Source organism: Mesoplodon densirostris, chromosome 16 (genome assembly GCF_025265405.1).
Source record: "Mesoplodon densirostris isolate mMesDen1 chromosome 16, mMesDen1 primary haplotype, whole genome shotgun sequence".
NCBI lineage: Eukaryota > Metazoa > Chordata > Mammalia > Artiodactyla > Ziphiidae > Mesoplodon > Mesoplodon densirostris.
In genome coordinates, this window is record NC_082676.1 from 80,037,135 (window position 1) to 80,064,768 (window position 27,634).

At 38.2% G+C, this 27,634-nt stretch overlaps 1 protein-coding gene across 2 annotated transcripts; it reads left to right on the forward strand.

Annotated features, from left to right (window-relative positions):
• NDUFAF5 (NADH:ubiquinone oxidoreductase complex assembly factor 5) lies at positions 1-27,010 on the forward strand. 2 transcript variants are annotated; one of them, XM_060077858.1, is made up of 11 exons: positions 1-296; positions 2,507-2,547; positions 5,325-5,388; positions 6,652-6,699; positions 7,991-8,094; positions 10,987-11,026; positions 14,063-14,260; positions 18,209-18,269; positions 26,215-26,298; positions 26,645-26,727; positions 26,918-27,010. In XM_060077858.1, exons 1-11 carry the CDS (start codon positions 45-47, stop codon positions 27,008-27,010), a joined length of 1,068 nt encoding a protein of 355 aa, XP_059933841.1. In that variant the 5' UTR covers positions 1-44. The 2 variants fall into 2 exon arrangements, 1 of the variants encoding a protein (XP_059933841.1); XR_009530113.1 differs by lacking the exons at positions 26,645-26,727; positions 26,918-27,010 and adding an exon at positions 24,142-24,238 and having other exon boundaries at positions 26,215-26,293.
• Positions 27,011-27,634: the final 624 nt, after the last annotated feature.

The following is a 27,634-nucleotide window of genomic DNA, read 5'->3' on the forward strand; positions in this document are numbered from 1 at the left end:
CTCTCCAAAGTACTCGCTGAAGCCGCGGCGCACGCGCACGATCAATGCGCCTGCAAGCGGCGTCGCCGCTGGAGATGCTGCGGCTGATCAGGTTCCCGCCCAGGTGGCGGCGACCTCCGGCGGCGGGGGTCCCCGCGAAGAACGTCGGCTTCAGGAAGGTGGCCTCCGGCGTCTCTTCCCTGGGCAGCGCCTCGCCCAGATCCCTAAACATATTCGATCGGGATTTGAAGAGGAAACAGAAGAACTGGGCGGCCCGGCAGCCTGAGCGGATAAAGTTTGACTACCTGAAGGAGGAGGTGAGTCAGCGGGACGGCGGGGAGGGCGGCGCCGAGCCTTGGCTTCGGGTCCGGGAGCTCCGGCCAGGCCCCGGCCGCCCCCACCTCGCTGTGTGACCTTGAGCAGCCGACCTGCCTGTCTGGGCCTCTACGGTAGTCTCCCAGCGGCCGGGCGCCGGTGTTTGTAAGTTGCTCTTCATTCATTCATAACCTCGGCAGATGGTGCCTGTATTACAGGTGTGACCAGGGCAAAGTAAGACCGCTGCTCTCAGGAGATTTCATTCTTGTGGGAGGCGAGACAGTGAACAAAAAAATGTAATTTCAGCTAAAGAAGTAAGGCCAGGTAACAAAGTGAAGTAGTAAGGTGACTTGCGCTGGTCAGGGAAGGCCGCTCAGGCAGACGACGTGATGAGGAATTAGCCAGGCTGGGATCTGGGGGGAAAAGCCTTGTAGGCAAAGGGAAAGACAAACCCAGAGCCCCTGAGGCCGAAAGGACCTTGTTGAGGCTTCCAGGGACCTCCATTGGGAGGTCAGGGAGGGCCCAGTTTACGAGGGCCTTAATGGGTAAGGACTTGGGATTTTCTTCTCCATCTCAGCTGTCCATTTGATATGGTAATTTCTGGCCGCATGTAGCTACTGAGCACTTGAATGTCCCTTTGAGATGGGCAGTAAATGTAAAATACACGGGATTTCAGTGACAATGTGAACAAAGGATGTAAAATATTTCCTTAATATCTTTTTACATTGATTACATGTTGAAGTTCTATTTTTGATATATTGGGTTAAATAAAGTGTTAAAATTAATTTCTTTACCCTTTTTAAAATGGCTACTAGAAAATTTTAAGTTGCTTCTGTGGCTCTGATTGTTTTTCTGTTGGCCAACATGGCTCTAGAGGAATGTGAGACTGTCGAATGCTTTTAAGCAATGGAGTGAGGGGCTCTGGTTCGTGTTTTAGGAAGACTCATTAAGATAAATAAAGATCTCTGATTTGTCTGTGTTGGTTTGAGAGACCTCTTCCTCTCTGCCTAGGTGGACTAGGGACTTGAGCAGGTTTCTGCTTTCTGGACAGGCAGCACAGAGCTCAGGCCTCGTGTTTCTTCAGGGATGGACTAAAATTGAAATCAAGTGTAATGAGTTCTTTCAAGCCAATGCAGCCAACATTTACTGCCCCTACTTTGGGCAGAGCTCTATGCAAGTCCTGGCCTGATCAGATGAGTGACTCTGTCCTCAGGGCATGGTGACATGTACTTAGAAGATGTGAGTTTCCAGCCACTCATCTCCAAGAAAAGCACCTGGATTACAACTTGACTGAGGCCTCACCAGTGTTTAGAATAAACACTAGAATAAATGAGATAAAGTATATGAGAGTTTTTTAAAAATAATAAACAAAAGGTATTCATATTAGGAATGATGTACAAAGTGGAGTCCTCTGGGAAATGACTTCTGCTGTCCCTCGTCCCTTACCCCTCCTTCCTCCCCAAAGCAAATACACATATGTTCTGAACTTACAAGTCCTAATAGAAACTCTGGGATGTTTATAAGGGAATGAGTGGAATATTAGGCTCCCACATCTTTATTCCTGCCAGACGAAGCTAGCCCAGCAAAAAGGAGGTGCCTACCTTATGACCTCTTTTAAATTAGGTGGGATTGAGGAGGTTTCTTCAGATTTGGCTGACTTCTAATTTGCAGATGTTGCTCAGAAAAGTTGTTTACTCATTTAGGAGTTCCACAAAATTTGTTAGTAGTTATAAATAATAGAGTTTTTATTAAGTGATCACTTATACATTGATCTGTAATAATCCCTAGCTAACTAATTTTTCACTTTCACATACCTCATGCTAATATCTATAGGCAATAATATGCTTGTTATGTTCCTGTTGATTTTTTTTTTAATTGGGGCATCCTGTTGCTTTTTGGCCTTGCATTCTTGTATCATATGGAATATAAAGTCATATATATACATATATATGTATATATATATATGTATAGTATTTAGTCTTCTTTCCTTAAATTGACTTCTGAAGTAATTAACTCAGTGTGTTTCCTTTAATTTATGATGTTCCTATTCAGAATTTGAAAAGAAAGTTGCTGAGGTAAAATTGAAAAAGAGATAAAGGGAACTTAACATGTTGAAACATAAGTGACCTATGGATTGTTGAATACTGGAAAGAGTGTTACTTCTCTGTTAAACCTACTCATCTTAACTTCATTGCCTCTTATAATCTGTCAGGTGGGAAGTCGGATTGCAGACCGTGTATATGACATAGCCAGGTAAGTGATGATTGTCATAATAAAATACAATCAACTTTTCTTTTTAATTATTTTTTTAATATACTAATTAATTTATTTTTGGCTGTGTTGGGTCTTTGTTGCTGTGCGTGGTCTTTCTCTAGTTGTGGAGAGCGGGGGCTACTCTGTTGTGGTGCACGGGCTTCTCATTACTGTGGCTTCTTTTGTGGCAGAGCACAGGCTCTAGGCGCACAGGCTTCAGTAGTTGTGGCACGCAGGCTCAGTAGTTGTGGCGCACGGGCTTAGTTGCTCCGCGGCATGTGGGATCTTCCAGGACCAGGGCTCGAACCCGTGTCCCCTGCATTGGCAGGCGGATTCTTAACCACTGCACCACCAGGGAAGCCCCAATCAACTTTTGAATGAAGCCTTGAGAAATTAAATGCTGAGAACTTGATATCTGGAATGGCAGCATCTAGATGAATTTATTACCAGGATTAGTGATTTTAATCACTCTTAGATCTCTCCTTTTTTTATGTCTGAGAGAGCAAGTATTCCTTTCTCATTGTTGTCTTAAAAAAAGAATGAATGGAAGCACAACTCAGCTTCTCTCCAAGATTGAATGGCTATTCCACTTGATTTGGTCAAAAGCGAGTAATGGAAAGATTGCTCCAAAAATGGATATAATTGACATGTGAATTTTAAGATTTACTAAACCTAGCTTTAAAAGTTTAAAATTATAACAGAACCTTTTACCATCTAAGTGAAGGAGAGAGTCTACCTAGATTTGTTCCCCCATCAAGTTATATGAGACTTTGGCCATTATATCTTAGGTATTATTAATAGCAATAAGGGTTTTATGACAATTATATAGAGGCAGATTTGAGAAAAGAACACCTTCATCAAATATTATTAAAACCTTGATGGATTCATTGCTCTATATTAGGCATAACAAAAGCTTTACAGGATTGAGTTTACAGCCAGGTAGGAGGAACCACAGTTAAATAATGGCTTTGCTATAGAATTGCTCTGTGATGTTAGCAAATCACTTTTTGTGTTCTTTTGTGTAAAAGACACACATTAAATTAGACCATATGGGATGAATTTATTACATTTGTCTATTCAAAAAAGAGGAATTCTGTAAAATCACAAACTCTTGAAATCATATTTTGGATATATCCTGGCTACTTAAAAGAGTCTTGGGGTGAATCAGTTTCATAAAGTTAAAAAAAAATTTCTTCATTGTTGCAAAAATCACCCTCATTTCATCTGTTTCATTGGTTTCATTATTTTAAAAATCTGAAAAATAGCTAATTCTCTATACTGTAGTCATTCATTTGCCTGGATTTTAGGTCATTTGCAATTTAATAAATGAAACATTAAACTTTCCAAGTCAGATTGGATTTTACAATCTTTTTATGTCATAGTACTGAGCAAAACACAGGTCTGTGGAGAAAACTGTGATTTTGGCTAAAAGCATGTCTTAAAATAACAGTAACTCTTTGGAATTAAATTATTAAAAATAACAGTCTAAAATGTCTTACACTAATGTTCTATTATTAGAATAGCTTGTATTGTCAACACCGATCTTATGTTTATTTTTTAAACTAATCCAGCAGATTATTAAATGTCTTATTTGTGCTATCTGAAGCTTACTTAGTACTGTTAAAGTCGGTGATAATAATAAGTCCTAACTATTGTCGAACATTTGTACTGTGCTGAATACTTTACATGCACTGTTTCATAAAATTCTCATACCAACCCTGAGGAAGGTAGTAACTTTTCCATTTAATAGATGGGGAAACTGAGATCCAGCAAGATTAAATCACTTGTCTGTGATCACAGAGCCAGTAAATTGCAGGCCCAGAATTCTAACTCGTGTCTTTGTGATTGCAAAGGCTATATGCTTCCCCAGGCCACACTGCCTATGTTCACAATCAAGATAGAGGGCATTAGGTAAATAAATGGTTCTCTCACCAGTGGTTCTCCAGCTGTGTACTGGTGTTCTATATTTTTGACATAGGTTTTTAACAGAAATTGAGAAGGAACTCTTGCTTCCAATAGGAAAAATGTTATTAGTGGATAAAATTTTAAAAATTTTTGTCACAAATTTTTCTTAAACCTATGACCCACAATTGGATGTGTAAACTGATTTAGTATGACATATATTTGGAGGAGACAGCATTGCATAGGGGATAATAGTTCTGGTTCAGGATTCAAACTGACTGAATTCAAGTTCTGACTGCTGCTTATTAGTTGAGTGACCTTGGATTGACTTACTTAACTCTGCATACTTAGCACACTGCTTTGAACCTGGTAAGATTTAAGTAAAAGTTAGCTATTATTTAGTTGATATTTTGTTTGATTTTTAGTTTATCATGTTATACTTCGTGGTATTTCACATGATGATTTCTAAGTCATCAAAAATTTGAGAAGTAGGGATAAGTAGTAAGTTCCTGATAGGTATGCCAAATATTTTCATGTTCATTTACATTAACTTCTTTTCATTCTTTATCTGGGTATATTATCAAATTAAAATACCCCCTGCTAAATCAGTTCTTCACATCCACATCATGGAGCAACCTTATGGAAAGCTATTGGTTGTGAGGTCCTGTGAGTGGCTAGGCCAGACAGACTTGCTGTGTCTGGTGTGTTCTCTGATGTATGCACCTGGTGAGGCAAGGCAGCAAGGGCAGATGATATAATAACTTTTTTGAAAGCTGTGTTCACTAAAACATTTTTACTTAAGAAAATTAGTTTTTAATAATTATTTATGGACTGTATTATTATAGACAAATATGACTTCTGTGTCTGTTTTTCAGAGATTTCCCCCTTGCTTTGGATGTCGGTTGTGGAAGAGGTTACATAGCACAACATTTGAATAAGGTATGTTTATTTGATGACTTAATTTACTTTGAGAAATAAAATTGGCTAATTTTAAGGAAAGACTTTCCTAATCAATTTATATCATATTTAGATTTTGATTATATCAGAATTTCTCATTTCTTTGTTTTTTTTATAGTGATCGAACCAGTGGTTGTTTTGTGTCTACTCCTAAGTAGTTTATTCTTAAATTGTTTTTTCTTTTCTTTGAATCCATTTTATACAGTGTTCCTACTGACAGTTTCTTTAAGTCTATGTAAGATACATTGTACTTTATTACCACTTTGTTCAAATATTTTTAATAATTCACAATAAAAATCACATTGACATTCATTTGGAAGTTGTGAGTAAGCTAATAGTTTATCTATGAAAAATATTCATTTCATCAGTTGGTTAGAAATCTTGTGTGTGATGAAATATGAGTAGCTTTTATTAATGCTTATACCATTTTATTTTTCAATTTGTAATTCAGACCAAAAAACATTTATTAATTGTTTTAGCCTCTCTACATAGCACACTGTGCTGGACACAGATTAAAGTGGGATTTCTATATCAAATCTACTTAGAAAAAAAGTACACTTGAGCCAAGGCAGGAGGAGGGGTGTGTATGAGCCTCTCCAAATACTGTTATTGATAATAGTAAATGCCATGGAAATGGTACAGTCATTAAACTGCAACAGGAGTCAAGGGAAAGGAAAATCAGTAGGGTTTCATTTGATCAAAGGCTTCTGAAAGGGCACAGAATCTGCCCTGGGATTTGAAAGAATCTGGGTTGGTGTTTCATAGGCATTGGAAGTAAGGGCATAGCAGGAGGGAAGGTGGAGGTAGAAAGCTGTAGGGTGTGATACAGTGATGTTTAAGAAAGATTAATTTGGGGATGGTATGCAGGAGGAATCTTCTGTGGTACAAGAGTGGGGACTAGCTCTCAGCATATTATACCATGGAAAAGTTAACACATAGCCTTAACCCAGTGGAGTAAATTAGGAATGCTGATTATTCATACCTATGTTCTCCATTCTATTATATATTGTTAAATATATTACATGTAGGGTTGACTGCATATATTTAATTCTATGTAACTTAATATGTGTTATTAAAAGTATTTGTGTACCATACTAATTACATGCAGGAAAATACCCTTACAAAGCTGAAAATTAATCTATAATTATCACTTTTTCCTTTAGTAATTTCAACAGTTGTTTTGTTTGATTTGTTACTGTTTTTTTTTTTTTTTTGTATTATCTGATCAACTTTATTCCGTTTCAGGAAACTGTTGGAAAGTTTTTCCAAACAGACATTGCAGAAAATGCTTTGGTAGGTAGCTTTGTAATACTATTGGTTTCTGATCTCCTGGTTTGGTTTTTAGTTCTTTACTTCTTTATTTTTATTTCCTTCAAAATGAAATTAGCTGTTTTTTTCCTGATTATAAATGTAACACACATAAGGGAAAGTAAAACAGTACAGGAAGTATAATGGAAGAAGGAAAAAATCACCCTTAGTCCCACCACTCAGAGGCAACCACTGGTGACATTTTGGTCTCCACCTTGTAGGCATATAATATCTCCCCAACACTGTTTTATACAAACATTATTATGCTAACATGCCATATTTTTCATAGAATACCATTCTTTTATATCGATGAATGGTATATACACACACACACACACACACACACACACATACACACACACGCACCTATTTATACAGCTATATAGTATTCCAGCATATGAATATTCCACAATTTATTTAGCTAAATTTCTGTTGAAGGACAGTTGTATTTCTAGTATCTCAGTAACTAATACTGTGATGAACATCGTTATATAAAGCAATTTTGATTTATCTTCTCCCAGGGAATAAATTCCTAATAGTGGAATGTATGGATTCATTGATGTTCAGCTTTAAATTTTTAATATACATCTCCAAACTGCCCTTAGAAAGACTGAAGAACAGAATCAAACGAAAGCACTCTTTTCTTCTTCTTTTTGGCAACACTGGGCCATTTATTTTGTCTTTGTCAGTGTAATAGGCAGAAAGTAGAATTTCATTGTTTTTATTTACATTTCTTTGATTACTAGAGTAGCAAATAGCTCTTGATGTCTTTTGGCTATTGGTTTTTTTCAATTTGTGAATTTTGTAAGTAACTTTTATGATGTGCCTGTACCTTAGTCCTTTATCTACTTTAACCTTGGCATGTTCTTATTCTAGGTGGTTTGTAAGAACTTGCTTTTTAGGGATATTAGTTTTTCTTCATGTATTTAAAAAATATTTTCCCAAATATATTGTTTACATTGTGTATTGCTTTTTAGAAGTTTTTGATTAGTTTATCATCAAGTATATCAATCTTTACAATTTCTGGTTTTTGAGTCACATTTACTTAGGCATTTTCATCTAAGAGTATAAAAGTGTTCACCCATATTTTCATCTAGCAGTTTTCTGGCTTCAATTATTCCACTGAAACTTTTAATTTTTTTAATTTTTATTTTTTGGAAGGACTAGAAACTACCAAGTAAACATAACATTGACTTAAGTTTAACAAACAATGATTGTGTTAATAATTAATATGTTATATAAATGTGTTTTTGAACTTCTGTTTTTTAACTTTTAGAAAAATGCCTTAGAAATGGAAATTCCTACTGTCAGTGTTTTAGCTGATGAAGAATTTCTTCCCTTCAGAGAAAATATATTTGATCTGGTGGTTAGCAGTTTAAGGTTGGTAATCCATTTGTGCTTTTATAAAATATATGTTAAAAATAGATAATTTATGCTATAAAGTTTTAATATTATAAGGTAAATAAAATAGATAACAGAGTAAATATCTTAATAACTTATTTTAAGTCACAAACCAGTTTTCTGTGGTAAAGAATTATGGATTATATGCTCCCTAGTGGAGATAAGTGATATAGTACCTCAACTTTTTTTCCTCCCCAACTTTCCTTAATTTGCTAAAGTTTATCTGTGTTAGAAGGGTTTTCCTCGCTGATGTAACCTAGTTACATGTTGATGGGGCAAGAGTTTGAAAGAGTATACTGGCTCCAACATTCAGATGTTAGGGCACCCTTATAAACTCATTCTGGCAAATAAGGAAAAGCTCGTATTTCCTTTAACTTTAATTCTTCTACACAGAAACGTAGTCCTCAAGGTTACTTTTTCCCTTTGTGCTTCCTACCATGTCCCTCCACATTTATTACAAAAACATATATTATAAATGTTTGTTGAATAGATTATAATGTACAAGGCACTGAGCTCGATGCTTTGGGGAATTGAAAAATGAATTCAGACAGAAATCCTGTCCTCAAAGACCTCAGCATCTAATAGAGAAAATAAAATATTCTGTGTGGTGCCTTATTTCTCCTTATTAGTATAGTCAGATTTTTTTTTTCAAAGATTCAACATGCTCAGTTCAGCCCTTTTAATGGCTGTTTTTAGGGTGACCTGTCATTATGGTTTGCCCAAGACTTTACCAGTGTTAGCACTGAAAGGCCTGTGTCTCAGGAAACCCCTCAGTTCCAGGCAAACTGGGAGAGTTGGTCACGCTTGCTGTTTTCTTTAGTGAGTTTGTAATTTTTTCTCTGCTTTTTGAGGTGTGCTGAACAAACTTAGAAAAGTATTCAGATTCTATTGTGAAATGGAAAACATTACAGAGCCTTGGTCTAAGGGAAAGAGCCCTGGGCAGAGTCAGAACCTGAGTTTTAACTTTAGCTCACGTGCTTGCTATTTGGAAGTAACTACTGTAATTCTGTCACTTTCAGTTTCCCCATAAGTATGATAGAGTTTATAATATGACCGTAATTTTTAAAGTATCAAATAATTGTTAGAAAGCATTATGAAAGATAAATGTGAGCTTAACATAGTATGGGTTGAAATGGGTCTTTGGTGCTGTCCTGGAATTCAGCTAAGAGGATGCCAGCTCTACCAGGAAAGTGTGACCATACTCTACAGAGACTGAGTCTTGTGGTTATGCAACACCACACTCTGGGAGAAGGTCAAATAGAGTCCAAAGACAATGCAAGACATTTCTAAAATTAAGTTTTAAGTATATAGAACTTTGAGTTGTTTATTTATTCTTTTTTATAGTCTTAAAAAATGTGGGATATTATCAGAAAACTCATGGAGTTACTTTTGATGAGTAATACTGTTTGCCTTGGGAAAATTATAGGTCTGATGAAGTGGCTTCCCCCCCTCACCCCACGAAAGTAGGACTTAGAATTCTATATATATCTAGCTTAATTGTTTGATTTAATTGGTGAACTTCCTTGAATATGTCATCAGGTCCTTATTTTTACTACTTCAAATAATTTCTCAGAATAGCACTGTTTAAATGAGATGCCAGATAGGGATGATTTTTACTTATGTTTTCCCCAGCTTTATTGAGATATTATTTATATATAACATACATAAGTTTAAGGTGTACCATATGATGATCAAATACATATATATATTGCAAAATGATTACCACAATAAGGTTAGTTAACAGTTTTCATCCCTTCACATAATTGCAATTTTTTGTGTATGTATGTGGTGATAACATTTAAGATCTACTCTCTTAAAAACCTTCAATTATATAATACAGCATTGTTAATTATAGTCACCATGCTGTGTATTAGATCCCCAAATCTTGTTTATCTTAAAGCTGGGAGTTTGTATCCTTTGATGAACATCTCCCTGTTTCCCTCTGCCCCTGGCAGCCACCATTCTACTCTGTTTCTATGTGTTTGGCTTTTTTAGATTCTGCATATAAGTGAGAACATACAGTATTTTTCTTCCTTCATCTTGCTTATTTCACTTAGCATAATGCCATCAAGGTCCATCCATGTTGACCCAAAAGGCAGGATTTCCCTCTTTTTATGGGTGAATAATATTTCTCTGTGTGTGTGTGTGTGTGTGTGTGTGTGTGTGTGTGTGTACACCACATCTTTTTTATCCATTCATCTCTTAATGGACACTCGGATTGTTTCCATACCTTGGCTACTGTGAATAATACTGCTATGAACATGGGAATACAGATATCTCTTCAAGATAATGACTTTACTTCCTTCAGATAAATATCTAGATGTGGGATTGCTGGATCATATGGTAGTTCAATTTTTAATTTTTTGAGGAACCTTCATACTGTATTCCATAGCAGCTGTTCCAGTTTATGTTCCCACCAACAATGTACAAGGGCTCTCTTTTCTCCACATCCTCACCAGCCTTTGTCATTTTGTTAATGGACATCCTGATAGGTATAAGGTAACATCTCATTGTGGTTTTGATTTGCATTTCCCTAATTATTAGTGGTGTTGAGCATCTTTTCATATACCTGTTGGCCATTTGTATGTATGCTTTAGAAAAGTTGACTTTTACTTTTCATTGAAGACTATTTGGAGAGATAATCATATCAGGAAAGTGATATACTGTCACATTTTCTCCTGCAACAGAAGGAAGGTAATTCCCTAGGAATATTTTTTATTTTAAAACTTGTAAGAAAACAGTCAGTGAATTTTGATATGCAATTTCAAACATCAAAATTTACACCTTTTTTGTGGCTTATCATTATACTAGTGCTGCTCGTACTAATTAATTATACACATTAAGCTAAAACAAATGTGTTTTATATTTTAGTTTGCACTGGGTGAATGACCTACCTAGAGCACTTGAACAGGTAAAAATCTTAGTGTTGATTCTAATAGCCTGTGTTATTTTGTTTATTATTAGCAACTTATAGATGTTTCTGTTTTTACACAGAAACTTATAGATGTTTTCTGTTTTATATTTTTGACAATTGGAAACGGAAGCAAATAAAAAATTGCTTATCTTCTGTCAGCCAGATACACTTGGTGCCCTTTGGCATATTAAGAAGTACATTAGTGACTCCCTGTTCCCTGAGGATTAAGAAATCTAATTATGGAGATGTTACTAAAGTTTTCATAAATATTTAAGACTTGTACAAAATAGTACTGATATGATAAGACATTTTTTGTGTGGCTTTCTTTTCTTCCTGAATTGCCTATAAATTTTTTGTGGGTGAGAACCTATTTGTTCCTACAGTGTTTGTATCTCCCCCATGCCTTATACTTAGGCAATGCTAGTAAATGCTTCTTGGTTGATATTGATCAACAAACAGGTGAAGGGTGGGTAAAAAGCATCGTGTTCAGGGCCTCCCTGGTGGCGCAAGTGGTTGAGAGTCCGCCTGCCGATGCAGGGGATACGGGTTCGTGCCCCGGTCTGGGAGGATCCCATATGCCGCGGAGCGGCTGGGCCCGTGGGCCATGGCCGCTGAGCCTGCCGGAGCCTGCGCGTCCGGAGCCTGTGCTCCGCAACGGGGGAGGCCACAGCAGTGAGAGGCCCGCATACCGCAAAAAAAAAAAAAAAAAAAAAAAAAAAAAAAAAAAGCATCGTGTTCAGAGGAGGGAAGGAGATCACTGTGGCTTGGAGTGGCCTAGGAAAGCTTTAAGAGGAAGAAATTTCTTGAACAGGGCCTCAGAGGGTAGGTCAGATTTGGAGTGGGAATACACTCCAGGAAGGCAGAATCCCGGGACAGAGAGGAGGTGTAAGAGACTCAGGAGCCTGAAAGGACAAAGAGGAAGCCTGTTGGAGAATTAGTATAGTGCCAGGTGTAGATGAGGAATTTTTGGGACCAGATCTAGGCAGACTCAGGTGACAGTTTAAGGAATTAGGAGTTTTTTCTTAAGGCAATTCAGAGCCACTGGAGAATTTTGAAGAGGAAAGTGACATGATTAAAAAGCTGGTAGGCAGGATAATAACTACCATATCTTAAGCATATACTGTTTGCCAATCACTGTGCTCTGTTTTATATATGTGTTAAATAACTCTGCAGGATAGCTTCATTTTGCTGATTAGAAAACTGATGCTGGAAGTTGGTTACATGAAAGAGAGACTGTTTCAGTGGCCCAGGCATGAGATACACTAAACCTATGTGACAATGGTAGGAGTTAAAAAGAAGAGAAATGTATTTAGGACTCTACAAAGTAAGAATCAACAGTTTGGTGGCTGGTTAAAGCTGAAGATCAAAAAGAGTCAGGAGTCAAAGCTTGCCTTAAAGTTTTGAGTCTGGATGCCTGGAGAATAAAAGTAATAATAATAGTAAAAGTAATAATAATAGTAAAAGTAGGTGAAAGAATTGGTAGTGATCAGATAAAGGGAATAGAAAATGGTAATTAACAGAAATACAGCATTTGGAAAAGGGAGTTGGTTTGAGAAAAAGTGTTGTGTGTGTGTTGGATGTACTGGGGAAGGGGAGGGAGTACGTTTATCAAGAGACAGATGTTCATGGCGCACAGGCAGCTGAAGACAAATTTAGAGTTCTGGGAAGCTCAAGGTAGAGATTGGAAAGTGATCCTTGTGAAATCCATGGGAACTGATAAGCCGTCTGTGGTAGAGAGAAGCTGAAGAGAGCTGAGGACTAAATTCTAGGTACGTTATATTAGAGTTTGGTGGCGAGAGAAAGAAGTAACACTAAAGGGGCAGAAGAAACAAACTAAAAGATTTTCCAGTTGTTTGCTTATATGCTGTTTTGTAATTGCTTCATAATGTATTAAATATAAATCCAAGATGCCTACTTGAATTACAAGAGCCTACTGTGATTTGGGTTCTGATGTACTTTGGAATCCACCCTGTCCTGTGATGTTCCTCGTTGTTGAGAATCGTCAGAGTCAAAACTAGTTAAAGAGTGTAGTTCTAAGAGTCATTGAGTAAACATTTATGATTCTGGAATTCATTCTGGCTGCTGTTTTGCTCAAGTTATCAATTAAAACTGGTTTTAGTTTTAAAGCTGAAAAATAAGTTGGTTACTTCTTAATTCTGTATGTTACTGGATTGATATGTTAATATTTTAACTAAAACGTTACTAGGTTAATGTTGTGAATCATAATGGTTTCTCTGTAAATCAGTGTTTTCTGCATAATAAGCCACCTCAACTTTTTGTTTTAAAAATAATTAGCTCACAATTTTGTGAATTAGGGATTTGAGCTGGACTTAGGAAATTCTTCTGGGTCTGGCTTGGCTCACCCGTGTGTCTGATCTGCCAGTGGATTGTCTTGGAGCTGTCGGGTGGCTTCAGATGGGACGCCTGGCTGATCTCTGCTCCTCTTCCTCTCATCCTTCACCAGGCCAGCTCAGGCTTGTTCACAACGTGGTGGCCAGATGGGGCTCCTAGAGAGCAGGTGGAAGCAGCAAGGCCATTGAGACCTGGGCTTGACACTGACACACGGTCAACTTGCTCTGCATTCTTTTGGTCAGTGCCGGTCACAAGGCTAGCCCAGATTCTAGGAGGGGGAAGTAGGCTCCATCCCTTAATGGGGGTTGTTGTTGAGCAGCGTTTCAGAGGGCACAGATACAGGGAGGATGGTGATTTTTGTACTCTACCACACTTAAAAAATTTTTTCTTTCAATATTTTACTGATTATAAGGGTCAGTTTTGTCTATTATAAAAAATTGAAAACATATAAAATATTTTATAGATATTAACGCTATCAGTAAATGTCTATCTTCACAACAATATTATACTGCAATGCCTTGCTGACAGTTGGTTGTCTGAGTGTTATTTATTAAATTATCTTGTTATTAATTTGACAAACTAAGAATGGTAATCATAAAATATTGATCTAGATACCATATATCCTTTTAACAGTTTTATATGTAAAATTTTGAATAGTTTTGTTGTTTATATTTATTACAGATTCATTGTGTTTTAAAACCAGATGGAGTGTTTATTGGTGCAGTGTTTGGAGGTGACACGCTCTATGAACTCCGGTGTTCATTACAGTTAGCGGAAACAGAAAGGGAAGGAGGATTTTCTCCACACGTCTCTCCTTTCACTGCTGTCAATGACCTAGGACATCTGCTCGGGAGAGCCGGCTTTAATACGCTGACTGTGGTAACTATCAAGAGAATTGAGTAACCCATTAATTACACAGTTCAGAAATAATCGCTCTCTCTTTTTATCTTGATTGACACAAGGTAGGAATGTAAAATTTTTATTATCCATTACCTGAATAAGTAACTCAAACAAAGAATGTATCTCAGTTAACAAGGAGGCTATTTTCTAAGACATGCTACTCCATCACAGTCTTCAAATCCAGAGTTAGGTGTAACACGAGAGTTAGAGCATCCCAGAGGAGGAGGGGAGGGGGTGTACAGGAGCATTCACAGCACTGCCTCTACCACCAGCCCTCAAGTGAAGTGGTGCCGTGTGAGGCAGAAATGAGAGAGCATGCATTCACGAGGCCCAGGGTTAGATCCAGGTAGAGGAGGGAGGACGGGGCTGTACACCATCAGGGCTGGAGAGATCTGGGAAGAGGACCCGAGACCGTCAGCGGTGAAGAAACAAGGAGTCACCATGGTGCAGTGACGATGCAGGGTGCTGGTGTCTGACAGTATAGTTTGGATCCTTACCTTGCCCCTTTACTAGCTAGGGGAATTTGGGGGGTTTACTTCACCTCTCTGAGCATTCATTTTTTTTAAAAAATGCAAATTTTACTCACCACAGGTGGCCGTTAGGATTAAATAATTTAAAGGGTGTAAAGTACCTGGACCTTCACAATAAATGCTCAATAAGTCCTTGTTCCTGCCTTCCTCTCTCCTCCTCCCTCTACTCCTAACACTTTCCAGGCCAAGGCTTCCCGCAGGGACGCATCCGGACAGTGATTCCCCCTTCAAACCTCCTTCAGCAACAAAGTCATTCTAAAAGATGTCATTACTGCCTTCCAGAGAATGGACTTGCCATGATTTTCCAAGCCCCTCAGGGCTAAAAACATCTCTAAACCTGATTAGAAGAAATAGGAATTTTTTTTAATGAAGAAAGCTTCTCATTGCATAATTAGAGACTATAAACTTAAAGTAACTTTTTAAGGAGATGTAGTGTGAGTGTATTTCATAAAATCAACCTACCAAAAATGGCTTGTCATATCCTTCCGTGCTTTGATAGAAAGCAAGGGGCGTAGACCAGCAGGGCCTCTGATGTTGGGAAGGGGTTTCCCTTCCAGGGAAGGGAAGAGGCAGAGACTGGGAACTGACAACCCTCACAGAGTGATGTTGAAGAACTCGTGCCCAGTCAAACAGGTTAGTCAGCAGTATTAAGGGATTCAAAAGTCATTGCCCATTAGGAAAAAGATGAGACTTCTACTGAGTCATCGAAAGAAAGTTAAATTATGTTAACCACTTGCAGTTTTCTATGGTTGTAAAGTGAGTTGTGTGTTCTAGAAAGATTTCTACTAAAAATGTTTAACCTGACATTATAACATTTCAAAGCCTACATTTCTGTTAATTGGGAATTCAAATAATTCAGAATACCTTCCATATACTTCTCCAAAATTGAGCAGAATGACTCAAACCTTAATATAATGCAAAAATATTGCTGTATAATCTTCTCTATAGTTTATAAAATTAGTTTCTAATTTAATATATAAAATCTATAGAAATTTGTTCCTTGAGACATATACATTGTCTCTAAAGTGCTGTATTAACATTGCATCCTAATTAATTTTCTAAAACTCCCATGCAAGAAAGCTTTTATATAATCAATTATACAGGTTTATGTTTCATAAAACATTAGATATATTACTTTTGTATTGCAATGGATTTTTATTTTTAAAGTGAAATCAAGTTAAATTAATATCATGTAATTATATTTACATTTATATGACCCCCTTAGTGAATTCTTTTTAGAGTTAGTTGGCATTCTAAATGAAGCTCATTTCCTTTTAGAATAGTTTCCAGGCTAGTATATTAGAAGAAAACTGCAAATGTGGTCCCCCGTCTTAATTTGAATAAGACCTTTGACAAGGCTGTTGTGGTGCTCTTTTGATTGAGAAGGAGATGGTGCTTTTAGTTGCTTTTGTTGAATTGTTTTCAAAAGATATTGTTTAATGGTTAGGCATTAGCCAGGAAGGAATTCTTTTTTTAATCTTAGAATCTCTTTTTAAAAATAATTTGCCCATGTAGAAAAATATATAGAAGGGACTATCCAGAGATGATCTTATTAAAAAGTGCACATACAACTTGATCCATGCATATGTTTTTTTAAAAAGTGAAAAAAAACCACAAACAAACCATGTATAAAGAGAGTAAGAGAGTGAGTCCAAAATGAACAAAAGTCTCCTCCTGCCTTCTGACACCCCATTCCTTTCCACAAGGATGAGTTTGGTTAACTGTCTTATATATCCTTTCAGAACACTTTTTCCTCACAGACTGGAGTACAGTTATATCACTTAAATGTACATATGCAACAATATATACTCTTTTACTTTTTTCTATGTGCACTCTTTTTTTTCCCCCAGACAATAACATATCTTGGAGATCCTCCCCTACAACCATACATCTACCACATTCTTTATTGACAGCTGTATATTATTTCATTGAATAGATATACTTTATTTAACCTGCTGTCTGTTAATGGACATTTAAATTGTTTCCAGTTTGTTGTTTGTTTTTTTTATACTCTTTCAAAAAATACTGCAATGAATTTTCTTTTACATAATCAGTCAGATCAACTTCTAGCAATGGCATTGCCTAGTCAAAGAATCTATGCATTTCAAACTTTGACAGGTAGAGTAAAATTACTCTCCATAAGGTAGCATTAATTGACATGCCTCATCAACAGTGTATGTTAATCCACCGCTTATACTTTTGTATCTCTAATGTTAAAAAAAAATAGTAATTGGTCATTTTGTTTTGCATTTCTTTAGGAATTAGAATGGATGTTTTTGATAAGTGTTCCTTAGGGTTTTGTATTTGATTCTGTGCAACATTAAAGTCCAAAATTGGGAGGTGTAGTTAACATATTAGATAAAGCTACAGAATACAAAAAGATCTAGATACTTCAAAAGTGGTTAGTGCCAATAGGATGAAGTTTGACATACGTGCAGCATTTTGATAGCAAACTTGAAAAAAAAGTGTCCTATATTCAGGGCTAGTTTCCAATGTCGGCAAACTCCTACATCTGAGTGGTTAACACAGAGTTTTTCACATCACAACATCACAGCCATGCTGGTTGGGCAGCTCCGCTCCATCCTGTAGTTGTGCCATCTCGGCCTTGTATCCTTTAAGGTCACTGCAGCAGAGAGGGCCTGGAAAAGGCTCACTAGCTCTTTATTACCTTGCCTCCACCTCACTTTTCTTTTGCCAGGAGAAATGTCTGGGGTTGTGAAGTGTCAAGGAGTTTGGGGAGCATCAGTGGTCTCTGCCACTGTACCAACAGTGAACTCCTGTATCAAACTTCAAAAAGAGTGGGGTATCATTGCTCAGCAGTTCACTTGAGAAATAAACTGTGTATGTGCCAGCCATGTGCCCTTTCCTAAACTAGTCTGTGTAGTATTGCTGCATCACTGGGAGTAGAATGAAAGCATCTTGGGAGATGACCCTTTTGGGCCTGGTTCTGGGTGTCACATTTTGAGAGAGAGTGAGATTGATATTGACTATGTAGAGAAAAATGAAGTCAGCACATGTAAGGATCTATAAATTTTGTCTAGAAGCCTAACCCCTCCCCCTAAAAAAATTATAGTGTCCTGGAAGAGTTTTCAAAGACTTGAAGAAAAAGGTAATTGTTTGTAGAGTACAGAATAGACTTTATTCTGTGTTAATCCCAAGGAGAGAATTAGAACCAGTTGATGGAGTTATAGAAAGATTACTGTTAGAATGGCAAGCATTTATTCTGCAATTTGAAATCTTTGTAAATCAAGTGTAAGCCAGGTGACATCTGTGAAGAATACTGTAAAGAAGATTCCTGCTTACCATGAGAGATTGGTCTGGGCAATCTCTACAACCTCTTTTCTAATCTGGATTTTTGGTAATGAATGTCAAAGGATTTGTCTTTCTTTTTGAATAGGACACTGATGAAATTCAAGTTAACTATCCTGGAATGTTTGAATTGATGGAAGATTTACAAGGTAAGACACTTAAAAAATTTTTAGACTCCATATGAGAGTCGTATTTTGAGGGCTGGCTATGGCAAGCACTGTGGCCAAGCACTAGAGATACACTGGGTGAGGAGAAAGCGGACTGTCTTCATGGAGTTTATACTGTAAAATGGGTGAGGCCGACATGAGGCAGCTGCCACAAAGATAAACATTAAACTAGAATTGTGGTATGTGCTGTGAAGTAGAGGAACTTAGAGCTGTGACTGCCTGTGAAAGGCTGGCAGGACTTTCTTCTTTTTTTTAACATCTTGGAGTATAATTGCTTTACAGTGTTGTGTTAGTTTCTGCTGTATAACAAAGTGAATCAGCTATACATATACATGTATCCCCATATCTCCTCCCTCTTGCGTCTCCCTCCCACCCTCCCTTTCCCATCCCTCTAGGTGGTCACAAAGCACCGAGCTCATCTCCCTGTGCTATGCAGCTGCTTCCCACTAGCCATCCATTCTACATTTGGTAGTGTATATATGTCCGTGACACTCTCTCATGTCATCCCAGCCCACCCCTCCCCCTTCCTGTGTCCTCAAGTCCACTCTCTACGTCTGCGTCTTTATTCCTGTCCTGGCAGGACTTTCTTGAAGGAGCATGTGAGGGTGGTAGAACACCTCAGTGACTTTCTCCAGCAACACTTGGCAGCTCAGATCCAGGCACAGGTAGAAAGAAAGCAGGTATTTGGGTTAGTGTAGGATTGGGGGTTGCCAGGGGGTTAGGTGGGATAGGTCCTGGTGTGGGAGAGTCAACAAAATCCTGTCTGAGGAAGTGATGGTTGTGCCCTAAAAAATGAATTGGGTTTACTAGGCAAAGCAGGGAGGAAGTGAGTCCCAGGCACGGAGAACAGCATGTGCAAAGGCCCCGTTGCAAGAAAGAACATGGCAAGAACTGAAAGAAGGGCATTTTGGCCAGAATACAGGGAGTAAAAAGAAAAGTTAACTGATTAAATTGGTAGGTAAATGGGGGCCTTGTAACCTTTGTTAAGGTTGTTTGTCTTTATCTTAAAAGGCCCCTTGAGGTATTTTAATGGGGGGAGGGGTCATGATGTCAGATTTTTTTTTTTTTTTTAATGGATTGGCAGATAGACTAGTAGACTTAACAGCTGGAAAGCTTACTGAGAAATGATGGTGGTTTGGACTAAGGTGGTGGCAGTGGAGATGGAGAGAAGTGAATGGATTCTGGAGATGTTTATGAGATAATTGTGACAGTTCTTGCTGATGGATTACACATGGGCCGATGAAGGGGAGAGACATTTCAAACACAGCACTGAGTTTCTAGCCAGATAGATGGTGCCCTTCATTGATCGAGAAACAGTAGAAGATGACCAAGCATGGGCAGGGACAGCTCTTGAGTTCACACTTGGGCATGTTGGGTTGGAAACACTCTTGAAATAGCTGAAACAAGATGTCAGGTAGGCAGTTGAGTGCGTGGCTGTGTAGCTCAGAGGAAGCAACTGGCCCAGGTAAACATTGTGAGTCATTTGTGAATAGGTGGTGTTGGAAGCAGTAGAGAGGTCATGGCCTGGGAGAAGCTTTGAGGAGCAGCAAGGACACAAACCCAACCTCCCAACCCCAAAAGGGGCGAGGCTGCTGACTGAGGGGGAGGCTGGAGAAGTGGTTTGCTCAAAGGAGAGCCTCAACTTACGTCAGTGAGAATTTATGAGGTCTGATTTTTTATCACGCAAATGGCATAGACAGTTAGGATGAATGGGGGAAGCTGAAGGCATCAGAAGTGTGTTCTCTGAAACCCAAACGCTGCTTACCTGGGGGAGCCTTAATCTGGAAACTGAAAAATCGTAAGATGATTTAAAGCAAGTGAATTATAAAAATACATACCTCATGTTTGTTTACAGATTTAATAGTTTTTCATAAGCACTGTTGCACTTGCTTCTGTAATAACCCTCTGGTGACTACTTTACCCCTGTCCTACAAGTCAGAAATATTAGGCCCAAAGAGAACACTTGCCTGTTAGTGGTAGAACTGGGCGCTAAACTCTTGCCTTCTTGACCCCTGTTCTGGCACTCTCTTGACTGACTCCTGCTTCTTGGAGCTGCCCATTTGTAACAAAGTCCATTTTACCTATCGTTCAGCCTCCTCTGAGTACGGTGCTTCTGTCAACTTTATAAGGGGAAAGATATGTGGTCAAAAACTTACTCTTGTAGTCACACTTTTTTTTTTAATTGGAGTATAGTTGATTTACAATGTTGTGTTAGTTTCAGGTATACAGCAAAGTGATTCAGTTATACATATACATATATCCACTCTTTTTTTAGATTCTTTTCCCAAATAGGCCATTACAGAGTATTGAGTAGAGTTTCCTGTGGTATACAGTAGGTCCTTATTATTTTATATATAGTAGTGTGTATATGTCAACCACGATCTCCCAATGTATCCTTCCCCCACCCTTACCCCGTGGTAACCACAAGTTTGTTTTCTACATCTGTAACTCTGTTTCTGTTTTGTAGATAAGTTCATTTGTACCCTTTTTTTAGACTCCACATATAAGCAATATTATATGATATTTGTCTTTCTCTGTCTTACTTCACTCAGTATGACAATCTCTAGGGCCATCCATGTTGCTGTAAATGGCATTATTTCGTTCTTTTTTATGACTGAGTAGTATTCCATTGTATATATATATATATATATCACATTGTCTTTATCCATTCCTCTGTTGATGCACATTTAGGTTGCTTCCATGTCCTGGCTATTGGAAACAGTGCAGCAGTGAACACTGGGGTGCATGTATCTTTTCGAATTATGCTTTTCTCCAGATATATGCCCAGGAGTAGGGGATTGCTGGATCATATGGTAGCTCTATTTTTAGTTTTTTAAGGAACCTCCATACTGCTCTCCATAGTGGTTGTACCAACTTACATTTCCCACCAACAGTGTAGGAGTGTTCCCTTTTCTCCACACCCTCTCCAGCATTTATTGTTTGTAGACTTTTTGATGATGGCCGTTCTGACCGGTGTGAGGTAATACCTCATTGTAGTTTTTATTTGCATTTCTCTAATAATTAGTGATGTTAAACATATTTTCATGTGCCTTTTCTTAAAAAATAAATTTATTTATTTATTTATTTTGGCTGCATTGGGGTTTTTTTTTAACATTTTTATTGGAGTATAATTGCTTTACAATGGTGTGTTAGTTTCTGCTTTATAACAAAGTGAATCAGTTATACGTATACATATATCCCCATATCTTTTCCCTCTTGTGTCTTCCTCCCTCCCACCCTCCCTATCCCACCCTTCTAGCTGGTCACAAAGCACTGAGCTGATCTCCCTGAGCTATGTGACTGCTTCCCACTAGCTATCTATCTCTTAGCTTTTGCTTGTCTGTAAATGTTTTAATTTCTCTGTTGAATCTGAATGAGATCAGTGCTGGGTAATCTTGGTTGTAGGTTTTTCCCTTTCATCACTTTAAATATGTCCTGCCATTCCCTTCTGGCTTGCAGAGTTTCTGCTGAAAAATCAGCTGTTAACCTTATGGGGATTCCCTTGTATGTTATTTGTTGCTTTTCCCTTGCTGCTTTTAATATTTTTGCTTTGTATTTAATTTATGATAGTTTGATTCATATGTGTCTTGGCATGTTTCTCCTGGATTTATCCTGTATGGGACTCTGTGCTTCCTGGACTTGATTGACTATTTCCTTTCCCATATTAGGGAAGTTTTCAACTATAATCTCTTCGAATATTTTCTCAGTCCCTTTCTTTTTCTCTTTTTCTTCTGGGACCCCTATAATTCAAATGTTGTTGTGTTTAATGTTTTCCCAGAGGTCTCTGAGACTGTCCTCAATTCTTTTCATTCTTTTTTCTTTATTCTGCTCTGCAGTAGTTATTTCCATTTTTTTTATCTTCCAGGTCACTTATCTGTTCTTGTACCTCAGTTATTCTGCTATTGATTCCTTCTAGAGAATTTTTAATTTCATTTATTGTGTTGTTCATCATTGTTTGTTTGCTCTTTAGTTCTTCTAGTTCCTTGTTAAACGTTTCTTGTATTTTTTTCATTCTGTTTCCAAGATTTTGAATCATCTTTACTATCATTGCTCTTAATTCTTTTTCAGGTAGACTGCCTATTTCCTCTTCATTTGTTTGGTCTGATGGGTTTTTACCTTCCTCTTTCATCTGCTGTGTATTTCTCTGTCTTCTCATTTTGGTTAACTTATTGTGTTTGGGGTCTCCTTTTCACAGGCTGCAGGTTCGTAGTTCCCATTGTTTTTGTGTCTGCCCCAAGTGGCTAAGGTTGGTTCAGTGGGTTGTGTAGGCTTCCTGGTGGAGGGGACTGGTGCCTGTGTTCTGGTGGGTGAGGCTGCATCTTGTCTTTCTGGTGGGCAGGACTGTGTCCAGTGGTGTGTTTTGGGGTGCCTGTGACCTTTTTATGATTTTAGGCAGCCTCTCTGCTGATGGGTGAGGTTGTGTTCCTGTCTTGCTAGTTGTTTGGCATAGGGTGTCTACCCTGTAGCTTGCTGGTCATTGAGTGGAGCTGGGTCTTAGCAATGAGATGGAGATCTCTGGGAGAGCTTTTGCCATTTGATATTACGTGGAGCCAGGAGGTCTCTGGTGGACCAATGTCCTGAACTCGGCTCTCCCACCTCAGAGGCACAGGCCTGACACCCAGCCGTAGCACCAAGACCCTGTCAGCCACATGGCTGCTAGTATTGGAGGGTCTCCTGCAGTGGTGGGGGGTGGCTGTGGCTCACCGCGGGGACAAGGACACTGGCAGCAGAAATTCTGGAAAGTACTCCTTGGCATGAGCCCTCCCAGAGTCTCAATGTTTCTTACTCTGAAGAGGATTAGGATGAATTTATCTAAAGATAACTTGTAAAAGTGATATTTAACAAAGTTGATATAAATGTTAACTGGTTGATTTTATATTCATTCACTTACTATTTATTGAGCATCTACCATGTGCCAACCACTGAGCCAATGTTGGAAATAACAGTTCCTGATCTTAGGGAACTTATGCTCCAGTAGAGAAAGAGACACACAGAGATCGGCAGACACATGCTTTTAACTGTAAAGTGAGATAATTCTTTTTAAAAGTGCAGGGAGAAACACCGAGAAAAATCCCTAAATCTGCTTAGGGAATCAAGGATGCTTTTGCAGAAGAAGCAGCACCTAAGCTAAAATGAGTTTGCTAGAAGAATGAAGGGGTGGGTGCACCTTTGGGGGGTTGGGGCCTTGCATTCCAGGCCAAGGAAAAGGCACGTATAGAATCATGGAGACTAAAGAGGTTACGCTCAGCCTTCACTTTCCTAATTGAGAAACTGTACAGTAATTCAGTATTGCTTGAATATGTAGAATGGGAAAATGATGGGAAATGATGCAGGATAGTCCATTAGAGGCTTCTCTAGACTTTATCAGGTCAGCCTTGCAGTCTGTTGGGAGAATATTGTGCAGAGGAGGGACAATCAGATTGATGTGTGAGCAAGCTCACCCCCCAGCATCGTTTATGAGGCGTGCTCATGAGGAAGGTAAGACTAGCTGGCATGGTTAACCTCTCTTGTTTTGCATGAGGAGACTGGGCACAGACAGAAGTAACTTGCCCAAGGCGATGTGTTTAGTAAGTGGTAGAGCCAGGATTTAAGCCCGGTGTAGCAGCCTGACTCAGATCCTGAAATGTTAGCGAGTCTCCACTGAAAAGGTCAGAGGCAGCTGACGTAGGAAGAAGAGTGGTCGAGGGGTGAATGCAGGAGGGGAGGAGCTTGGCAGACTTCCAGGGGTGCTGCTCTGCAGACTGGAAGCTGGTGTTACCTTCCAGTTGGTTTTTGGCATTTTACATTGTGTTACACTGTTTTCTTCATGGTTGTGGTGTTTCTCATTTAAGCTGCTATTATTATTAATTCACAGAAGAAAGTCCAGAATGTTGACCTAGTTTTACAGAACAAGTTGTGTATCAGCCGATGAATGCATGAAAAGTTTTGGAGGCTTTCACAGTAGTTTTAAGGTAAGTTCAGTTGTTATTTTTTTAGACAGTACTCAGTATTGTTCCTAGTAAACCATAATAAATTAGACTTTTTTAAAATAAGCAGTTGAACTTAACCTTAAAAACACTGTGAGAGTCTTTAACAGCTACCTGCTTCCCAGATTCTTCTGTTTATCCCAAAGCCCAGAGCTGGTCCAAAGTCCCAGATGTGTTTCCCAGGTGATCTCCAGAAAAGGTCCTCCATGATGCATTATGAAGTTTTATCATTCCATTTTGAAGATGGTAAAACTGAGTTTAATAGAGGTTAAGTGACTTTGCCCCAGGTTATGTAAGGGCCAGAACTTGGATTATGATGCCAAAGTCTAGACTCTGTGTGCTACATCCCACTGCTTCCCCAAGGAGAAGGGAGGTTCTCAAGTGAGGGAAGGGTTGGCTTCCCTAGCAGCAGAGTTACTATGGTCTACAGTAGTGCTCTGGAGTTTCTGTATCAGAAAGAGCATTGTGCCTAATAATCTTAATTAGTGTATCCTAATACCGGTTATTTAGAAGGCATTTTAGAATTTCTAGTGCATTAACTATTTCCATTAAAAAAATTAGGCCTGTTTTCCACTGGTGTTGCCTCTGTCGAATGTGTAAGTCATGCCAATGGGGAGTTAAGCAGGGATGAAAGTGCCACAGCCATGACCAGCAATAAGCCCTTCCAGTACAAGTTCCAGTTGACCTTTGATTCAGTTGATACTCATGATGTGGGAGAATGTTTTAAAATTGGATTATGTTAATGGGTCTAAAATGTTAGCATTGGAAGCCTGTAGAGATCATCTAGCCTGGCCAACTTGAGGACCCAGAGAGATGGAACTAAGGTCATGTAGCTACTTCATGACCACAAGAATAAGATCCACCCTCTTCATGGTGGTTCATCTACTAGTTTGTATGTCTTTTGTTCTTCATGAATTAGGGCTCTTATACTCACATGATATGGGACATTGCATTTAGTTTCGGAGCTTCATTATTTTAGGGAATAATAGGAACCTTTTGGGATTGGAGAGAAGAAGAAGATTAACTTATTCCAGCTAATTTGTTGATTGTTTTTAATAAGCCCATTGAAAAATTGGGAGATTATTATTTTTAAACTACTAAAGGATACCAACATTGGGAAGTTTATTGGTATCTTTTGTGAAAAACAAAACTAAGAAACCGATTTTTGATCATGTAGCATATAGAGAATGAATGTAAAGGATTTTTACTTTTGAAATTCTTTTAATTTTGCAAACTAGTTTAAAATGTGGTCTTTCAAAGTAATTTCGTTTGACTCTATGCATTAAAAAATATTAAATATATAACATTAATTTTTAGTGAACAATAGACTGACATAATCCTAGCTTTTAGCTGTCAGTTTGAAGGAAAGAAATCTAAAAATAAATGTTAAAACATTAAGAAAAGTGCTCCTGAAGAGAATGTACAAAATTGTTTCCTAATCTGGGATCAGTAAAATGTTATAAAATCTGAAAACACATTGTAGTTTTGGTACTACCTAATGAGTCTTCAAGCCCTCTTCCAAGTTTCACATTCATACTTACATTTACGGCTTACTTAGAAGGAGTGAGGTGTTGTACCAATGTCCTGTCCTCCTCAAAGAGCAGCTAAAAGGGGCATAAAAATGTGGCATCATTAGAAAGGCCCTTGCCAACGCCTGATGACTCACCTGGAGGGCCAGTCGCCTTGCTTTTGCCCAACCGGCCCACCACAGCCCATTGCTGCCAAGGAAAGCCTACTTATAGGGTTTCCCTCCTGAAATTCGACTTGTCTTAATACCCAGAAGCTTTAAGTAGTTTTGCTTTAGAGTAACTAGCTATGATCTGAGAACAAAATGAGATTATTTAGGTTATCTTATGTGACTATTAGAGAAGGGGTATACCATTGGATGAGATAAGATAAAATCTGTGATGTTGAGCTGCTCAGGGTATTTGCTGTATTATCTCAAACTGCCTGTATTTTAGGGATGGGTGAGAGTAACTGTGCTTGGAATAGAAAAGCCCTCCTGCACCGAGACACGATGCTGGCAGCTGCAGCAGTGTACAGAGGTAAGGGAGCTGACCGTTCTTCCCAGCCAGGCCCCACTGACCAACTTGTGCCCTGTCATCTTTATCCCCTAAAATTACGTTTTCCTTTCCTGTTAGGGCACCATCAGATTTCTTGTCCTTCCTTTCAAAATGCAGATCCTGTGGCTACGTATCCTTTTTCCCAGCAGCCCTTACTATTTCCTTATTGTCAGCTTCTCGGTGTGGAGGATTTTTCACAAGAGGCATTCTCAGAATCCCGTGACTATTCTAATATTCATTTCTCTTTGGAAGACATGACTTTCATTGAGCAGATTTATTTTTCCTACTTGCATTTTTTTCAGACTCTAACCATGATTTGTCTTTATAGAAATGTACGGAAATGAGGATGGTTCTGTACCTGCCACCTATCAGATCTATTACATGATAGGATGGAAATATCATGATTCACAGGTAATATTACTAAGACAGATCAGTTTTTTTTCTTAGTGGGTTCATGTTTCCATTTACTTATTATTGTTTATTTACTTAGGGTTTGTTTTGGTTTGTTTTTTTTTAAAATATAAGACAGCGTTGAGGGGGTTAATTAGGGCTATTATATTTATCAGTTTCTAATATCTTTAATCTTTATCATTATTTTCAGGCGAGACCAGCTAAAAGAGGTTCGGCAACTGTGTCATTTGGAGAGCTAGGAAAAATAAATGATCTTATGTCACAGGGGAAAAAATCACAATAAATATTTTATTCAATGTTAACATAGTCCAGACTTTTCATCAGTGATGGGTAACTTTCACGTCTAAAATTATTGTATTTTGAAACAAGAAGCAATATATAAGCTATTTACTGTCAGACTTTTCAAATAATTAGAATAGCCTAATACTCATCTATATTTAGTAACAATTTCAGTTTCACGTTTTCTGTTTTCATAGGGATACTGTTATCTAGTAATTTGAGTGCCTTACTTGCAAAGTCAGTCCAAAAGCAAGAAGACATTTCTATGAAAAATCCAAAAATATATTAACATACATAAATTCCTGACTTGTGGGGAAAACATTACCCACGCTGACATTTTGTACCTTTTTCTCCTTCTGATCTTGTGTTTATTTCTGTGAGAGGACGTTAGCCGTGGAGATGAGGATGACAAGTTGGTAGATTCTTTCATGTTCTGGCTCACTTAGAATAAAAATGTCGTCTTTTATAACAACTATTCTAAGATACTTAAGCCAGAATTATTTGTGATACTGTCTTCTTTGCCATGTTCCTCTCTGAAGAGGAACAGAGGATTATGAACCTCTCTAGAGCTCTTAAGTAGTTTTGTACTTTGGAAGAGTGTTTACCTTTACTGAATCCTTCCTCACCT

Coding starts and splice junctions, on each gene's coding strand:
- NDUFAF5 (XM_060077858.1), top strand. CDS start 45: ATGCGCCTGCAAGCGGCGTCGCCGCTGGAGATGCTGCGGCTGATCAGG. Junction 18,270..26,214: donor ATTGATGGAAGATTTACAAG/GTAAGACACTTA, acceptor CCTGTATTTTAG/GGATGGGTGAGAGTAACTGT. Junction 26,728..26,917: donor GGAAATATCATGATTCACAG/GTAATATTACTA, acceptor CATTATTTTCAG/GCGAGACCAGCTAAAAGAGG.